Source organism: Typopeltis vanoorti, chromosome 4 (assembly GCF_054136105.1).
Source record: "Typopeltis vanoorti isolate ZY-2024b chromosome 4, IOZ_Tvanoo_1.0, whole genome shotgun sequence".
Classification (NCBI taxonomy): Eukaryota; Metazoa; Arthropoda; class Arachnida; order Uropygi; family Thelyphonidae; genus Typopeltis; species Typopeltis vanoorti.
In genome coordinates, this window is record NC_143552.1 from 55,971,501 (window position 1) to 55,990,727 (window position 19,227).

Sequence of the window (19,227 nt, forward strand, 5' to 3'; positions counted from 1 at the left end):
AAAACTATTAATTAATATTCTATTATATAGTGAAACCTGAGGAGTATTCATAACTTAAACATACACACGTGACCACAGTACTTAAATTATTTAATAAGTGAATATTTCATCCTAAGTATCTTAGGACATCGCCAGTAATTTCAAACAATACTAGGAATAACATACAGTTATTGTTTGAAATTACTGTACTGACGATGTCCTAAGATAATCAGGACGAAATATTCACTTATTAAGTAATTTAAGTACTGTGGTCACATGTATATATATTTAAGTTATTAATTAATATTTTGTACTTCTTTTTCACTATATAATTACCATTGATGTAAAAAATGTGAAAATTAAACACACAAATAAATAAAAGATATGGTCAAACAGTACACACATACTCCATTTAATGTTACACCCACAGAGCACTAATTTATTATAGCCATTTGTCTTGGAAATATTAAAAAATAAAAATAAATACACACTTGCACACGACACTTATTACAGTAAACTGTTAATATTATATATATTTTTCCCATGGCCAGTACAGTACAGTAGCATAAGTACTACTGCATGCTCTCACTCAGTAGGCATTAGTGCCCTGTACTTTTGAGCATTCTGTCAATCTCATTACATTCAGTGTCAAAAAGAATGAGCATTCTACCAAGCTATCCTGGGTTTAGTGGTGATTATTAAAGTATCGAACTTTCCTTCATGATGGCTGTTTCAGCCATTATGTTGTGTTCTGATGGACAGTTTTGAACCATTAAATTAAAGATGCCAAAAAATTATATTCTTGTTTAATCCTTTATCCAAGTGTAAACAAACATGCATGTGAAATATCTTCACGATTGGCTACTTGTATTCAGAGACCAATGACTTCACATTAATTGCCTTAGTATCCCATAATGCAAAGAACACATCCTTTCGGGTGTGTATAATCCTATGCATTATGGGAAGGGCCACTACCCAACCTAGGTATCTCTTCTGAGTCTGGGTTGTGGCAGCTCTGATAATACATAGTATCATACACACACCCAAAAAGGATGTGTGTTTTGTATTATTGGATGCTAAGAAAATTAATGTGAAGTCAATTAATTGCTTACAGTTGAATAAAGGATTAAGCAAAAATACAATTCCTTGGCACCTTTAATTTATACCCAATTATAAATTGGGTATAAATTACCCAATAAATTACATTTATTGTAATTTATTGGGTAATTACAAGGTATTCGATTATAGTGCCAAGATGTTATGGTAGCTTGAGTTGGATGAAGGCCAGGTGGACATTTGTGCTTTAGCCTAGTGGAAGGAAACAGTCCGCCACTGCACTGATTAAAATAGAGCTAACATGTTCTAGGAGTAATCTGTTTGAAAGATGGATTAAAGATACTCTCTGCCTTCATGATGACAGCTAGCTTAGAGAAATATGATGCCAATTCTGATGTTCTGACCTTTTTCTTGAAGGACATTAAAGCTCAACAATCAAAATAAATGGAGCCAGCCATGATTAGTTCAAGTTAATTTGAGCTCCAAGTTTCTTCAGAATAACAAGTATGTAGGCAGGGCATGTATAAACTTATTAAACCTTTGCAACTAAAACTAGAATTCAGAAAAATTTCAGCTGTGCACAGCATAGTGAGATCACCATCATATTTTCAAAAACATAAAAAATCTTAAGGCCTAATGTGGATAGTATTACATCATAGAAAATATTCTGATGAGATATGACAAGTGCCATAATACTAGGTTTGTCAAAGAGCTAAGATATAGACTATAAACAGAATCGAATGCCCTGCCAACTACTAGAAAAAATTAAATATTTTCTGCTTTATAATACTTGCTATGTAATGCTATAAAGGTGGAAAATTACAGGTTCTTGCTACATTAGAAATGAAGAAGATACAACCTAAAAATTGTTTTCTTCAGAGCTCAAATCAGTTTTATGTCAGTATATGCATGGACTGCCCTAGAATAATTTCCTTAATTTGTTCTGAGAAATTAACTCTCTACGATGGATTTGCCTCATTTTGAACTCTTTCACTGTAAAGTTTATGTAAATATATTTTTAACATTTGAATCAAAAGTCTCTAGTTTCATAGCTGAATAAATTCAGAATTAGATACTTTTAAAGATATCAAGAAAAATAATTTTTTATAATCTGAAAATTAAGGTTTTTTTCTTGTTCAACATTATTAAATTAATATCAATTCACAAATAGCCACTTTTTGTTGTTAAAATATGTTTATGAAACGAATGTACCTCATTTTGTACATTGAAGATTCCACCAGAAGTCTTAATTGTTTCTTCTATTTTAACAATAGCTTCAGTTAATGCTTTTAAACCTTCAGTTCTGTCCATAGTAGTTGTAGTCATGACATACAGAGGTGGGGCTATTAGATTTATCTGAAATGGATAAATAAAATAAATGTACAACTATGTTAACCTACAGTACTGAATATCTTAAAGCATTTTTACCACCTTTGGCAGATGAGTTAGTAAAGCCTTCATTTTGCTATCTGAAGGCTCCAGATGCACTACTAAATGTTTCAAAATATTTTATATTTTCAATGAGAATCTTATTCGTGAAAAATAAACTTATAATTCATACTATGAATGGATGAATCAAGAGTTTTATCTGAGAATCCTACTCTAGAGAAGAAACACAGAACTTTGTTCAAGCCACTTTAGATTTCTAATAAGCAGATAAGTAGATTTCTATTAAAATACACGATTTTCAGATACCACCATATTCTGCTTAACAATTCAAAACATCTCAGAGAAACCTGTGTCAGATATATGCAATAAATAATAACAGTGCAACACAAATAGTGGGAAAAAAAAAAAAAACATTTACTGATACTAATAAGGAAAGATAAAAAACACTTAAAAGTGGCATGTAGAATGCATTTATACTCAAGTCTAGGTCACAATTTTATGAGAAGAAAACATACTAAGAGTTCAAAAGAAACAAATGAGCATGGATATTATAAGAAAATAAATAAATAAAATAAATTTTAGTGATAGTTTATAGTGACCACTTCCAAAACTTTGATATAGGCATACACAGTCTGAACAGTTCAGATTTTGATGGCAAAGTAATATTTTTCAAGAAATGACACATTCCCAAGAAGAAACAATCAAATTTGAATGTACTTGCATGAATGGAGTATCTTAGTTTGGTTCCTGCAAACTACAACTCTCATCAGTGGCATGGGATGCAATGCCAGATTTATCATATTCTAAGTATTCAATGTAATATTTGTGTTCTTGAACTGATCTCAGCAGAACAGTCAGTGTGTTCAAAATAAGATAACTAGTAAGAACAAGGCACTTAGTTGATAAACTGGTAAAGATAGAAGTAATTTATCCTTGGTGGGGAGGAGACAGGAAAACAGTTTCGAAATGGTCTGAAGGTAGTATGCAGATTAAATTTGTTAAGGTAGAATATGGCAACTCGTTAACATCTGACTAAGGTCTAGTCAAGAGCTGATATCTATCAATGATACTTTGAATGTTATCCTGGTCATATCCATTAGCAATAAGATTAATTTTTATGCTTGGTTAGTTCTTCCATCTAACAGACTGGATTCATCAGCTAAAATATATATTTTAGCATTGTACACATTACTGTATGGAAGCAAAATATAGTCGTTAACAAGAAGAATAAAAACAAGTAACATGAAATAGAACTGAAATACAAACATTACTTACACATAAAAAGAATGTCAGCCAATTAGCACATCATCTGCAAAGTAGAGACTGCTCAGCTAACTTTTCTTATGTGGATTTGTTCTACCGAATCTTCAAGTGTTATTCCACACCCATTTCCCATGAGTCTGAATACAGTCAAGGGTAATAAAAAAAAAAAAAAAAAAAAATATATATATATATATACACACTGGTCTCTTTTTATGCGGTAGATACGTTCCACAGAAACCCGCATATAAAAAATCGCACAAAAAAGGCCTAACGTTCAAAAATCAGGGATATGTTCCATAATTTTCTAAAACCGCATAAAACAGAAGCAATGAATTAAAATAAACCTAAAATCGCATAAAAAAAAGTTTATGAAAATAAGAATGCCTAAGTTTGTTTTAAAGCTTTATTTATTTAATTTTTTGAAAAGTAACATTTATTTATTTTTTTTTTAACATTTTGTCATCAGAATTATCATCGCTATTAGACAATATTCGGCAACGTCTGTGAACTAGTGCAAAATCACTTTCATCACTAGAAGAGATAGTCAGTGCATCAGATCTGTATGGTAAAGGCAATGTTTCTTCACAAACAGAATTAGCCTCACCATCATTCTGTGCTGATTTTTTTCTTCTGACAATGTAATCAGTGATTAAACTTTACAATGATGATTTCACTAATTTTTATACAGCTCGCGATATTCCAGACATACAGTTCTTCAGCTCACGTTCAGAATTTGTGTCATTAACAAGAAAATTTTTCCAATTTATTGCACAGTTCAAGACCTTCTCGAATTATATCTGCAGTGAGGGGGACAGGTTTTTCTTCCGCTTCACTATCATTTTCTGGATCTTCGACGATATCTAAAGTTAATCGATATCCAATAATATCATCGTCACTTAAGGCATTATCCACAAGATGTTTGCATGGTTGCACTATTTGCAATACATCCAGGCCAAGCTGCTTTCCAGCAAGCATTAAAGTTTGTGGCTTATTTCAGCGATAGCAGATGGAACATGATTTAAGCAGTCCAAAATAGAAATTTTTTTCCAAACGTCAGTTACTGTTAATGATTCATTTTCTAGTTTATCCAATAAAATTGAAAAGTCTGCTTAATGTAATATTTTTTTTTAAAAGTTTTTTTAATGACTGAATAATGCTTGTTGTATTGGGTGGAAAAAATACTAGCTGCACATTTGAATGTTCTAAATGAGGATGACATAGTGCATTGTCAAATTAATAAAACTTTAAAATCTAGAGCTTTTTGCTTCATGTATGTTTCCACTTCTGGTACAAAGCAATTATTGAACCATTCAGTAAATACATGTTACCCAGGCCTTTGTATTAGCCATCCAATGTACTAGCAGCTGTTTTAGATCTTTGCCTTACAGAGCACGTGGTCTTAGAAATCGATTTACTAGGAGGGGTTTCAACATTCGATCTCCTGATGCACTGCTACAAAGTAACAACGTTACTCGATCTTTGCTTACTTTAAACCAACTTGCTTTTTTCTCAGACTTTGCGATGCAAGTTCGACTAGGCATTTTCTTCCAAAACAATCCTATTTCGTCAGCGTTAAACACTTGATTGGGACAATATCCACCATCTTCAATAATTTTGGCTAACTTCTTTTAAAAATTTCTGGCTGCTGCTGCAACCTAGCCTGTAATCTTCACGTTATGAAGTGCATTCCTTTTTAAAAACCCGCTTATCCTCCTTTGCTAACCGAAAATTCTTTATCAGCCTGGGAAGCGGAAGTAGACGGCTCTAATCGCTTCATCTGTTCATAAAACCGAAGAGCTTTTTCTTTAATTAAATAACCACTTATAGGAATTCCCCTTTGAGTTAATTCTTCAATCCAAATTACGAGCGCTGATTCCGTTTTTTCTAATAAAGCATCTCTTGAGTACGATGATAATTTGGTTATCTTAGTTTTGTGCCAGAAATGACAGATTTTCTTATTGCGACTTCAATCTTTTTAATTGCTCTTATAGTAAATTCGCCTAAATTAAAATGTTTACCAATCACCGTAGATCCCTCTCATTTTGCTAAGCGATCTAAAATTGCAATTTTCATTTCCAAAGAAATTGCTTTTCTTTGGTGCTTTTTTTTTCCTCCATTGGGCAAAATTTAATTAATTATTAATTAATAATAAAAATCAGCTAAATTAACAATTAATTATTAATGAATATATTACAAAATAACCAAGGTGTTCCATGAAAATTTCAGGATTTGTGAAGTGTTTCTATTGTAGGAAAAGTTTGGGAAATGCTGGATTACCCTATTATCGGAATGGATTTCCTTCTGTTGACATGCGCAGAAGCGTTGAAAGGTCTCATATCTGTGGGCATGCACCGCATAACTTCAAATCTGCATAAAAAAGATTACCGAGCGAGAGACCCGAGTGTGTATATGTGTATATATATATATATGTGGTACCAAAATCTCCCTAAAGAACTCCAGTGGAAATAGAAAAGCTCTCAGTCAAACTCTCCATTAATCATTACTCTTGCATGGTAATTTTGGTATGGTTCTACCATCACTTTATTTTCAGGAGTATGGCATTAGTGAGAATTTTGAACATCCTTTACCTACGGACTGAATCCAGGGCATTTGAGAAATCTCTGAAGTATAAGATTAATGGAAGGTTTTTCTTTGGTGCTTTTTTTTCCCTCCATTGGGCAAAATTTAATTAATTATTAATTAATAATAAAAATCATCTGTTTATCCTTCTAAAGCAGTAGATATGTTCAATGATGCTTCTATTTTTGAAGAAATCTGCTTGATTTTTGAGCAGAAGATGTGTTTACATATGGTTCACAATTTGGTTTAGAAGCATTTGTTCCAATAAGGAAATACCGTGAGTAGGCATATTTAAATAAATTATAATACCAGAATAAACTCATGTAAAATATTATTTTATTAGTATAATTTTCGCCTAAGTATCAAGGGCATCTTCAGTATACATATAAAAAGTTAATCGAACAATAACCGACAGTTCCAAAAGGCACCACCTAAGTAGCTAAGGTAAGATAACTAAAAAAATTATTAAATTTCCTAACTTATTAAAAAAAAAAAAAGAAAGTTTAGAAGCATTGCTATAAATATTCACTGTGGTAGGAGGTAATGTGATTTTTCTGCAATTTTCTGGGTTGTTTAGATTGCCTTTTTTTGGTATTGGTATTATCAGGCCCTCTCTCCACTGTAATGGAATGTCTATAGAAGAACAGATCTCAAGATATATCTGAAATAACTGCCATGATGAAATAAAAGAGAAACTTCTCCCTCCAAGTGCTTATGGACACAAAATGCTTAGAGAGGAGAGGAGAATCAAGTTCTTTAAGAGGCCTTCTAAAAGGTTACTAACATCATTCCTTCAAGGGATGTACAGGATATGTAACACCTCTAAGGAGGCAAAAGACTCATCATGAGAAGGTACTACTCTACTACACACACACACACATCTCACTGTTTCCCCTGCTACTTAATTCTCCAAATACACACAATGACACTACCACCAACAGCATTTTTTGTCTCTAAATTGCATGTGTTCTCATGGTTGATTTTGCCTGTATGCAAGATGAAAAAACCTAAGTTTCTGGGAGAAAAAACCCAGCTAACTCCATATGAGATCAGCTAACTCACCTTTAATTGAAACAGCCCATATAAAGATTCCTCTCGTCACAATGAGAATCAAATACAGGTCTTTTCTCAATCAATCAAAGGATGCAATGTTTCATTGTTCTTTCAATTGCTATGGAAACTATATAATACTACATAATATTATGATACAATGGTAGTACAAAAACCAGTGTATAACTACCGACATATCAGCATATCCGGAATGGTAGTAGGGTGAAGATTGTAGAGAAGTTGATAAGAACTTGTACAGAAATGGGCTTACTAAAGAGAGGTCATGTTTCAGAAAATTTGCTCATATTTTGCAGACTGTCTTAATTGGTTTGAAAGTTACTCTTATTTCATATTTTCTCCAACCCAAAGAAACTCAATACAAATCTTCCATTGCCATTCCTTATGCTGGGACAGTCTCACAGAAGATTGCAACATGGTCCATTTTTAATGATTCTGCTATGATACATCAGTTCACTTCCAAATTTTTATCAAACTCTGACCTCCACGATTCAGTCAAATATACCACAATTTACAGACATAACACACTATTCTCATAGTAATTAGTTGCTTTGACAATAATTCCAAATCACCAGAAATACTTGATTTCTAACATAACTCAGTTAAAACTGGTTTAAAGCACTGTTTTACACCATCCAATTTTGCTGTTTGGGGTAATTTGTTATTCCATATAACACATGCCTGCTAAAATGTTTCACTTGTTTTATAAGTTCACAACTGAAAATACAGTTAATGTTTTCCATATTCACAACTATTTCTTAGTTCTCATTTTATTCTCCTTTTCATGCCAATTTGTAATGAATTTATTTAATATAACATGCATAAAATAAAAAGACAAAAAAGGACTCTGATTTTGATATCAAATTTAATACCATTTTTCTTCATAATGTAATATATATAGATGATGAATAACAGTGGACAGTATGCAATTCTGCCTTATAAAAATAATCTCTCAATGCCACAACTTACAGCTTAGTATAGGTTATATGTACTGTTCAGTATAATGTCCCATTTACATTATATAACATCGATACACCACCGATTTTCTAAACCTTCGGTCCAGAACCTTACTGAACCAAAATGAAGGTAATGTAATAATTCATCAGTACATCTATGACCTCCATGATCCATAATTATATCCCTTCCATATTTCTGAATTACTATGGACAGGCTAGAAACTAAAGCAAACATTAAATTTAAATTAAATGCAAATTAAGTAATTAAATGATATACATTAGTATAAATTATACAATACAAGTTTATTAGTATCAATGAAACAGGATTATGCAAATTAAATATTTTAATGAAATACATTAATGATACAGGTTTAGTAGTATAGTACAGCATAAATGAAAACAAATTATTAATTGCTGTACTTACAAGGAATTTTACAACAGTACACTCTCGAAGTGAATACAATTTTATTGGGATTGTAAAGCTAATCACAAAAGTGTGGAAATTGAGGGATGACTGGATTACTTTCTGTTTTTTCAGTTAACTGATTCATTTTTTTGAAAAACTAAAGATGGAAACTTAAACTTATATAAAATAAGTTTATTAGCTGTAAAATGTTTGCATAAGTATCATAGACATCTTCAGTACAATAACAATAATGAAAACAAAATAAAATTATAATAAAATAATCAATTTTAAAAAGTGCCACTACCGTAGGACGACAAACAGTCAGTAAATTCCCAATTATTAAAAATAAATAAAATAAAATTATATATTTTCCATGAAAGAGATAACTGAAGGCCATCAGATTGTTTAAGTTCAGTCAGTATCGAAAGGCCTCACAGTTCTCTCTCAGGTTCAAGATTCTGGATGGCTGCAAATCAGCCAGATTGTCCAAAGTAAGAAAACTACAGGAGCAGGGGATCTAGTAGATATCTGGAAGGCTGAATGGAGAAATATTGTCCTTAAATAAAGAAAGAAAGGTAGAAATCTTCCTGACAGGATGAAAGGATACTACAATATTAAGTGATTTTAGAACTTTAGTAATACATTCAAAAATTCCTTTAATATACAGGAATGAGTCTGAGTGAATCTTCAGAAGATCTAGAGACTGATGGCATAAAGATGTTCAAGGTTTTCTTGATAAAGGATTAATTAAAGCCATTTTTCATAAAAGCAGATTTAATATAATTCAAATCTTGCTGTACAAGGTCCTCAGTGGAACACATATTATGAGCACAATGTAATAAGGTCTTAACGATTCCAATTTTTTCGACTAGGATGATGATAAGTATCACGGATATAAATCAAAATGAGTTTCTTTTATAAAAACTGAAAATTGTAAATTATCATCTGGTTGACAAAGAATTAAATATATAACAAGGCTAGCTGATTGTTTTTCTTCTCTTCTAAGGTAACCTAAATTCTCAGATGAAAAAGATTTATTTTTGAGAAAAATAGGAAAATCTTGTTTAAGTAAATTAATGGTATCTGTCAAAGGAATGTTTTTGTGAAAAGAGATACTATATCAAGACTAAACATAATATCTGAAGGTTCTGAAGTCTAACCTTTCCATATAGCAAAAATATCACCCACATGTTTGTACCACACACACTAATTTTAGAAGAAATGTCTCCAAGGAGATGATCTTCAAAATACTCCACATAGTAATTGGTAAGAGCAGGACTATCCATAGCTGCCTTCAGCTTGTTGATATAATTTGTTTTGTCCACTGAAATAACTAAAGTAGATTATGAAGTCAAAAAGTTTTGATAATTATCCAGAGAAAATCTGGTTTAAGTAAATTACAATATCCGTCAAACGAATGTTTGTGAATAGATGTTTATATATCTATAATATCTAAAGGTTCTAAATGACAAACTTTTGTTTGAAAATCTATGGAGTTCTTGATGTGAGAATTAGATTTTCCAGTAAATGAAGATAATAATGTAGACAAGTAATTAGAAACTTTACATGTGGGACAGCCAATACAATCTACTACTGGTCTTAATGGTTTATGTATCTTGGGAAGACAATATAATCTAGATGGATGAGCATAAAAAAGTTTTAAGGTTTTGCTTTAATTCTTCATTTCAACTGGAGACATTATCAATTAATTGATTATCTTTCTTTATGGCATACTCATTGCATTTTTTTTTTTTTTAAAGAAAATTAAGTGCTTTAAATTCTGATGGAATTAGGTTAAAAGAGAGTGGTGGTTTTGCTTCAAAAAGAATCATGGCTGTTTGAAAACATACTTCTTGGCAATCTCAGAAGGAACCGAATGTAAGCCTCTGTCTATAAGATGAAAAAATCCATAATCGGCAACCTATTCAGAGCCGGCATGTTCATGACCTTTGACTAATGCTGAGATCTCTTCCTAAGTACGAGGACGTCCTGATAAATTTACTACTAATTTATCCATTGTCTGTATTATTACTGTAATATTACTAGAACAACTGATAAAAAAGGTTGACTAGCAAATTAAATTTCTATATAAGAGAGCTATGAGTAGAGTTAGAAACTGTTATAGAAATACAAAGAAATATGTAAAACTCTATTTAAAAATTTGATGAAAGAAATCTCTGGTATTATTTTTCTTGTTGTTATTATTATATGATACCTCCAGGTGTCGTAATAATAACACGACATCTGAAGAGAATTCATTTCTATATTTAACTGCTGGCTTGGTTGGCTGAGTGGTTAATGCCTCCTCTCTACAACCAAAACGTTGTGGGTTCGAATCCCGCCATGGGCATGGATGTTTGTGATTGTCTGTAAAAATACTAGTGGTGGTGGGCAGTAGATGACACTGGTGTAGATGATAATGGTAATTGCAGTTCGTTATAGCTGGTGGACTGAGTGGTGGAGACAGAGCTGTAGAGTAGATACTCTCCCTTGATGAGTCTCTGAACTCCCTGGAAGTGTCGTGTAATAATAACAACAAAAAAAAAAAAAATAATAAATAAATCCAGAGATTTCTTTCATCATTAAGTTTGTAATATTAGTAGAAATTTACTAGCTCTAATATAACTATGATGTGCTTTCGGTGATTGAAAAAATTTAATTCTTGCAACAGGTAGGAATCATCTGTGTTATCCTACTTTTTTTTTTTTTTTTTTTTTAGAAATGTGATCCTATTAATGTATTTATCTTTCTTGATTAAAAAAGCTTGCTGTATGCTACATTGATCAGATACAGGCTCTCCGTAAAGTTGAGAAAACTCCTTCAATATAGGCACAAAGCTGCCATACTTTGATAAATTAAAGACAGAAACTTAAACTTATGTAAAATAAATTTACTGGCTGCAAAGTTTTTGCCTAAGTATTATAGACATCTTCAGTACAATAACAAGAATGGAACACTAAATAAAATTACAATAAAAGAATCAATTTCAAAAAAGATGTAGGACAACACAGGTGATTCTTACCTGGAATCACCTGTGTTGTTCTACATCTTTTTAAGGCCATCCTTCACTATGGAGTCATGTTCTAATTTAACTTTTCTTTATGGAATAACTTAGCCTGTTCAATTAACTTGATACTCAAGTCCACTCCATCACTATGAAATTGACAAAAGCATTCCATTATTCAATAATGCTGAGCATTTTTTTTTACATTAATTAAAGATACCAAGAAATTATATACTGTTGGGTCTCTTTTTATGCTGTAGATACGTTCCACAGAAAACCGCATATAAAATATCACACAAAAAAAGACCTAACTTACGTTGAAAAATTAGGGATACGTTCCATAAAATAAAATTACATAAAACCGAAGCAATGAATTAAAATAAATTGCATTAAAAAGTTTATAAAAATTCAGGAAAATAAGAATGCCTAAATTTAATTTTATTGAAAAGTAACAATTTCTTTTACAATTTTTTCATCAGAATTATTGTCGTGATTTGATGCGCTGACTATCTTGAGAAGAGATAGTCAGCGCATCAGATCTGTATGGTAAAGGCAACAGTTCTTCACAAACAGAATTAGCTTTACCCTTGTTCTGTACTGATTTTTTTCTTCTGACAATGTAATCAGTGATTAAGCTTTGTGTGATGATGATTTTACTAATTTTTTATACAGATATCCAGACATACAGTTCTTCGGCTCACATTGGAATTTAAAGGCTCATTCAGAATTTGTGTCATTAACAAGAAAATGATTTTCCAATTTATTGCACAGTTCAAGACCTTCTCAAATTATATTTGCAGTGAGGGGAACACATTTTTCTCCTGCTTCACTATCGTTTTCTGGATCTTTGATGATATCTAAAGTTAATCGATATCCAATAATATCGTCGTCACTTAAGACATTATCCACAAGCAAACAACATTACTCGATCTTTGCTTGCTTTAAACCCACTTACTTTTTTCTCAAACTTTGCAATGCAAGTTCGACTAGGCATTTTTTTCCAAAATAATCCTGTTTAGTCAGAGTTAAACACTTGATCAGGATAATATCCACCATCTTCAATAATTTTGGCTAACTTCTCTTGAAAATTTTTGGCTGCTTCGTCATCTGCTGCTGCAACTTCGCCTGTAATCTTCACCTTATGAAGCGCATTACTTTTAAAAAAGCCGGTTAGCCATCTGCTGCAAGCTGAAAATTCTGTATCAGCCTGAGAAGCAGAAGTAGATGGCTCAAATTGCTTCATCCATTGATAAAACCAAAGAGCTTTTTGGTTAATTAAATAACCACTTATAGGAATTCTTCTTTGAGCTAATTCTTTAATCCAAATTACGAATGCTCATTCCGTTTTTTTCTAATAAAGCATCTCTTGAGTACGATGATAATTTGGCACTTAGTTTTGTGACAGAAATGACAGATTTTCTTATTGCGACTTCATTCTTTTTAATTGCTCTTATATTAGATTCGCCTAAATTAAAATTTTTACCAATCACTGTGGATCCCTGCATGATGAACCGATGACTATTTATCTTTGAGAGAGTAAGAAAGATCCTTACAGAAATTATCAATTTCTTCATCTGAATGACTGGAGGAGTTAGGTGTATACATTTGTATTATGCTCAAGTCAAGCTTCTTATTGATTTTCACTCTAAGACTTGTAATTCTATGGGACTGGTTTAAATTCAATAATGTAATTTTTTGATCTTTTAAGGACCATAATCTCTCCTAGTGGCATATAAAATATACTTATTTCAGTAATTTTTTCTTCTATTTTCTATTTTTAAAAAGTCCAAGTGTATCTAAAATTTTTGTTTTCAGAATTTCTAATTTTCAGTCAATTTTTGAATGTACTATAAAAACAAATCATCATCATCAAATTCCTGATATGTACCCTGAAGGGGTGTATAGGATATTATAGTACTGCATGAAAAACTTACATCATTACTAACTTCCTCTTTTGCTAAGCGATCTAAAAATTGCAATTTTCATTTCCAAAGAAATTGCTGCTTTTCTTTGGAAATGAAAATTAAATCTTTAAAATAAAAACTAGCAAAATTTAGACTTACGATAATGAAAAGATAAACACTTACTCACATGCAAAATTAAACTTCACGGACACTCACTGCTTGCACATTACTCATGTTACGCCAGAATGTGCTGCAACATGCTGTTCATTACGTACAACGGTACAAAGTTTTGAAGTTATGCACTGCATAACTTCAAAACCGCATGAAAAGAGACCCAAGTGTACTTGGTTTATCCTTTATCCAAGTGTAAGCAAACAAAGTTTGTACCTGAAGTGGTTTCAGGACTAGGGCAACTAGTATAAGGAAGCTATGATTTCACATCACCTGTCTTACTATCCCATAATGCAAAGCACACATCACCTTGTAGACATGCATAATGCTATGCATTATGGGAAGGGTCACTACCCAGACCAGTTTCCCTGTTTAAGTGCAGGATTATCTCTCCAAAAACTCGTGTGATCACCCAACAATGAGCAACCTGAGTGATCATTTAACTCAGCAGTGGCTCTGCTCAGTGACAGGCTACCACCAAGCAGAACTGCTCATATTCTATTCCAGGAAAAGCATCAGCGAAGGAAGCTCTAATACAGGCCACCCCAACGAATCCAAATCCCTGGATGCTCAAAGTTCCTTAAGGTAAAAACCTTAAGGGAGCAAAAACTCTGCTCCCCAGAATCAAACCACCAACTGGTTTTGACCTTCACTGAGGTCTCTTCAGTGGGAGCCACACACCCAGAGGTGATACTAAGGTTGAAGTAATGCAGAAGTCATATTTTCATATACGAGTTGCCAAAAGGTTTCGCACCTTATTATTAAATTACTCTGGATTAGAAAAAAATGTTAGAAGTTTTTTCACTTGGTTATAATGTAAATTAAAGACCAAGAAATTATATACTTGTTTTAATCCTTTATCCAAGTGTAAGCAAACAAAGTTTGTGCTGAAGAGTTTTCAGGACATTGGGCAACTCATATTGCTTATGTCATAAACAATATGAGATTGCGATGTTTTAGTGCAATACTGCACTAAAACATCGCAATAGTTTTGACATTTCTACCTTATTTTGTATCGATATGGATTTGTACTTATGCTTGATACCACCACCACAATGAACTGGACCTAGCTCAGGTCCAGTTCTCTTTCTATGTTCACTGGGCATCTACAGATGCCACATGGTCACTCCGATGCTCGGTGATGTTCCACACCAGGCCTCGCCATGTAGTCCTGTTGTTTGCTTTTCTGGCAGCCTCAACTCTCTGAAGATCAGTCACTCCACACACGCCATCCATCCATCTCATTGATGGTCTACCCCTGCCTCTTTTTCCAGGAGCTTTACCTTCTATTACTGTCCTGAGAAGTCCTCCTTCCATCCTTTCTGTGTGTCCAAAATATTTTAACTTTCTTCTGTCAATATCCTTAAGGAGCCTTAAAGTTCTACTAATCTTTTCTAACACCCATTCATTTGTACGTCTTTCAGTATATGATATCCTCAACAGCCTTCTGTAACACCACATCTCAAAAGCAGATATCCGTTTCTTATCTGACTTCTTTAGGTTCCAAGTCTCGCATCCATAAGTTGCTGTTGGAAAAACAACTGCATCTAAAATCCTCAACTTTGTTCCCATGGAGATAGATCCATCCTTCCAGATTTTAGACATGTCTCTGACTGCTGTTTTAGCCATTCCTAACCTTTTTCTGACATCTTCTGAACAGCAATTCTTCACATTAATAATGGATCCCAGGTACTCAAACTTGCTGACTTCCTCAATTCTTTCTTCATTAAGGTACACTTGTTTCTCAAGAGCTTCTCTGTTTGTTTTTCCTTTGAGAACCATGATCTTTGTCTTGCTAGAATTGAGTTGAAGTCCTCTGTTATTACTGATCTTGTTAACTTTGTTAAGAATTAGTCCTATTCTTCCATGTCATTACAAAGGAGTACTGTATCATCAGCATACCTCAGATTACTGATCAATCTAATTCCTGTCCTGAGCTCATCCAATACTTCACACATGATGTCCTCTGCATATATACTAAACAAGTGAGGAGAAAGTAAACATCCTTGTCTAACAGGTCCAGTTAGCTAGAGTTAAATGTAAGCAATTAGGTGAGTTTGTGTGCAGCAACATCATCTATGGCAGCCCAGTGAACCAGACAGGTGGGAATTTTAAGTGTGCTCTTGGAATTCTGTCTAGATAAAGGAGGTGCCAAATCATCCATTGCTGAAAAATTGGTATTGTACCTGTATAGCATTTGGAACATTATCATACATCCTTTCAAAATTAAAAAAACTTAAATACAAATAATTGTTACATTTCCATGATTTCTTGACTATTTATCTTAAGGTAAAAATCTGGTACTGACAAGTTTTATTTTGGCCTGAATCCAGCATGTTCTCCAAGATTCTCATGAAAAAAAGTTTCCTACATCTTTTCAAGAATCTTACTTTGAACATTCTCCAGATAAATTCAAATATGATTCAGCTACCTTTCCACATTTCAAATTTTAATAATTTTTCCATCTCCAATATTAAATATATTCATGGTTGCATTTCTTCTGGATATTTTCTTTCACTGTTTTGTTGCCTATTTTCCCCTTTAATCATTATCCAGATATCTAAGTAAGACATCTAAGATTTGAACCTCCAGCCAAAAGGCTGCGGGTTCAAATCCCGCCGTGGGCATGGATGTTCATGATTGTCTGTGAAAGTACTAGTGGTGGTGGTTAGCAGTAGATGGCGTTGGTGGATTGAGTGGTGGAGATGAAGAGTTGTAGAGTAGGTGCCCTCCCTCGATGAGTCTTTGGACTCCCTGAAGGTGTTACATAATAATAATAATATATACTTATTTTTAGCTTTTGTCAGCTTTACCACCTGATTTTTTTTTTCAATATTCTTTCATCCTCAGAAGATGAAAGCTCTGAGAAAGATTAGTGAGTGAACAGATGGCATCAATGGCAGTATCATATTAAAAATGATGATATTAGGAAAGAACTTGCCATTGTCAGCATTCAGGGATGTGTTAGTAGAGCTAATCTCAGGTGGTATGTTTCCTAAGCAGAATGGGAAAGGAAAGATTAACAAACAAGTGTTCTTTGCCAGGCTGGCAGAGAAAAGGCTCACAGATGTAGATGGGAACAGTGCAAAACATGCATTTGGAGGAAAATTGTTAACTGGAAGTTAGTAATGGTGTAACTTTCTCATGTAGTACTTATCTCAATTATCTTGTACTCCCCCCCCCCCCCCGATGATACATATCAGGAATTTGATGATGATATTCTTTCTTTCATCCATTTCTAATTGTTTGCAGTACCAAAACATTTTGCCACCTCCATGATATTTATCTTCTATACTGTTTCTGGTCTTTCAAGAGTTGTTTAAGCCTCTTTTTCATGTAACTCTCTTATATTTTTTTTCTATATTCTAGGTATGTGCTGATTTAGTTGTTAGGACTTTTGATACAATTTCTTTTTCCAATGACTGTCTTTATATTTAAGTTAAAGAGACCTTCATCAAGTTCTGAAACTGCTAATTTTGATTATTTTTAAAACAAAGAAAATTGTCATATACAGTTTCACCTCAATCTGATACTGTTATCCTGTTCAGAACAAGATAGTGATCACCACCTATTTAAAATCTATTGTATATTCATATCCTGAACCAGTGAACCTAGCACTATCAATAATAGCATAATCAATAGAATTAGGTTTTGTGTATTTTTCTCTGTGTGAGTTTATGCCTGCTTTGTGTTGAAACATTGCTGAAGTCCAGCAGGCATTTACTATTATCATTTCTGATCTTTTATTCTCAAATTTTTCTATAACATATGGATCATTTATTTTCTAATCTATTGTTTAGGTCCTCAACAAGAACCTTTCCTTTTAATTTGCCAATGCTCAATGACTCAAACAATTCCTCTCTTTCTTCACTACTGGTATGTTCAATTAAACAATAAGGCATAAACATGCAGCACTGCTCAAATTTCCATTCTGAAATTCCAAGTCCTGTGTGGGGACACCTGTAACCCCCATCAGGCACGTCCCCTGGTGGCGGATCGGGGAATGCTCGTCATAGTTTACTATGAAGGGTAGGAGGGAAATAAAATACCTCCCGCAGACCAACAGGATAGCACTTCCCTCATAGGCCGGTCTGGGGGCCTTGAAGGTGGCAGCCCTACCACCAGACTTGGGTGCTGAAGGCTAATCACATGCACACCTTAAAATTTCATCCATTAAAAAAAATAACAAAGAGATAGCCAAACTACCTAAATGGTTAACGACAAAGCGAGGAAAAAGGTACATGAGATACGGAGCATGGAACGTTAAAAGTCTACATGGAAAAGAAAACGAATTAATAGATGAATTTAAAAAAATCAAGATTGGATCTGCTAGCAGTCACAGAAACAAAAAAAGAAAGGTCAAGGTTGCCAGAAAATGAAAGATGGGTATATACTTTTCTATTCAGGGGTAAACCCAAGAGAATGGGGAAAACAAGGGGGTAGCTTGCATAACCAGATCTCAAAGAATATATTACTAAATGGCAACTAATAAACGAAAGGTTGTTGACAATCACTATAGATTTTAAATCAGACAACCAAGTATTCACTGTAATTGTTGCATATGGCCCAAACGATAATGCTAATAAAGAAATTAAAGATGAATTCTTCGAACTCTTACAAAAAACAATTGAATTACAAAAAGCAATAATAAACAGAAGAATTCAAGGGCATATCATACTACTAGGAGACCGTAATGGCCGGGTAGGGAATCAAGTAGATGAGGAAACGAAACAAGTGTTGGGATCACAAGGAGAAATAACCCAGAATAATAATGGAGAAAGAATAATAAATCTTTGCCTTACAAATAATTTAGTAATAGCGAATACTATGTACAAGCATAAAGAAATCCATAAGTTTACCAGGGAAGAGCCCAGTAGAAATGAAAAATCTATAATCGACTACGCCATCATAAGCAGATCGTACTGAAAGTATACAAAAAATGCAAGTCTATAGAGGTCCTGAAATAGGCAGTGACCACTACTTATTAGTATTGGAAACAATCCATAAAATAAAAGTTGAAAAATGTAGAAAAAGTAGCAAGGAAATAAATGTTAAGATAAAGAACCATAAACTAAAGAAAGAAGAAACAGCCATTGATTATAAAAGTAAAATAGAAGAGAAGATGAAAGAAGTAGAAAAAGAGATATATGAAGACCAAGATGTAGAAAACCAATGGTACAGGTTCAAAACACTTATAGAAACAAGCAAAGAAATTTGTGGTGTATTATTAAATAATAAACAGAAGAAACCTAAAACACCTTGGTGGACCAAAGAACTAAAAGAAGAAATTAAAAAGAAAAAGCAATTATGGAAGAGATATATAACATCAAAGCTGCAGGTTGATAGAGAACTATACAACAAAAGAAATAAAGTTAAAACCTTAGTGAAAGAAGAGAAAAGAAAATGCTGGGAAGACTTCGGACATACTTTAGAACAAAATTTTAAAGGAAA

The 19,227-nt window shown here is 33.0% G+C and overlaps 1 protein-coding gene across 2 annotated transcripts in view; it reads right to left on the bottom strand.

The window, feature by feature from the left end:
- eIF2alpha (eukaryotic translation initiation factor 2 subunit alpha) overlaps positions 1 to 19,227 on the bottom strand; it is an 83,866-nt gene that overhangs the window by 17,352 nt on the left and 47,287 nt on the right. For both annotated transcript variants that reach the window (XM_090391188.1, XM_090391189.1), the window contains exon 7: positions 2,248 to 2,391. In XM_090391188.1, the coding sequence (XP_090247314.1) occupies positions 2,248 to 2,391 (144 nt within the window). The remainder of the gene's footprint in view (positions 1 to 2,247; positions 2,392 to 19,227) is intronic.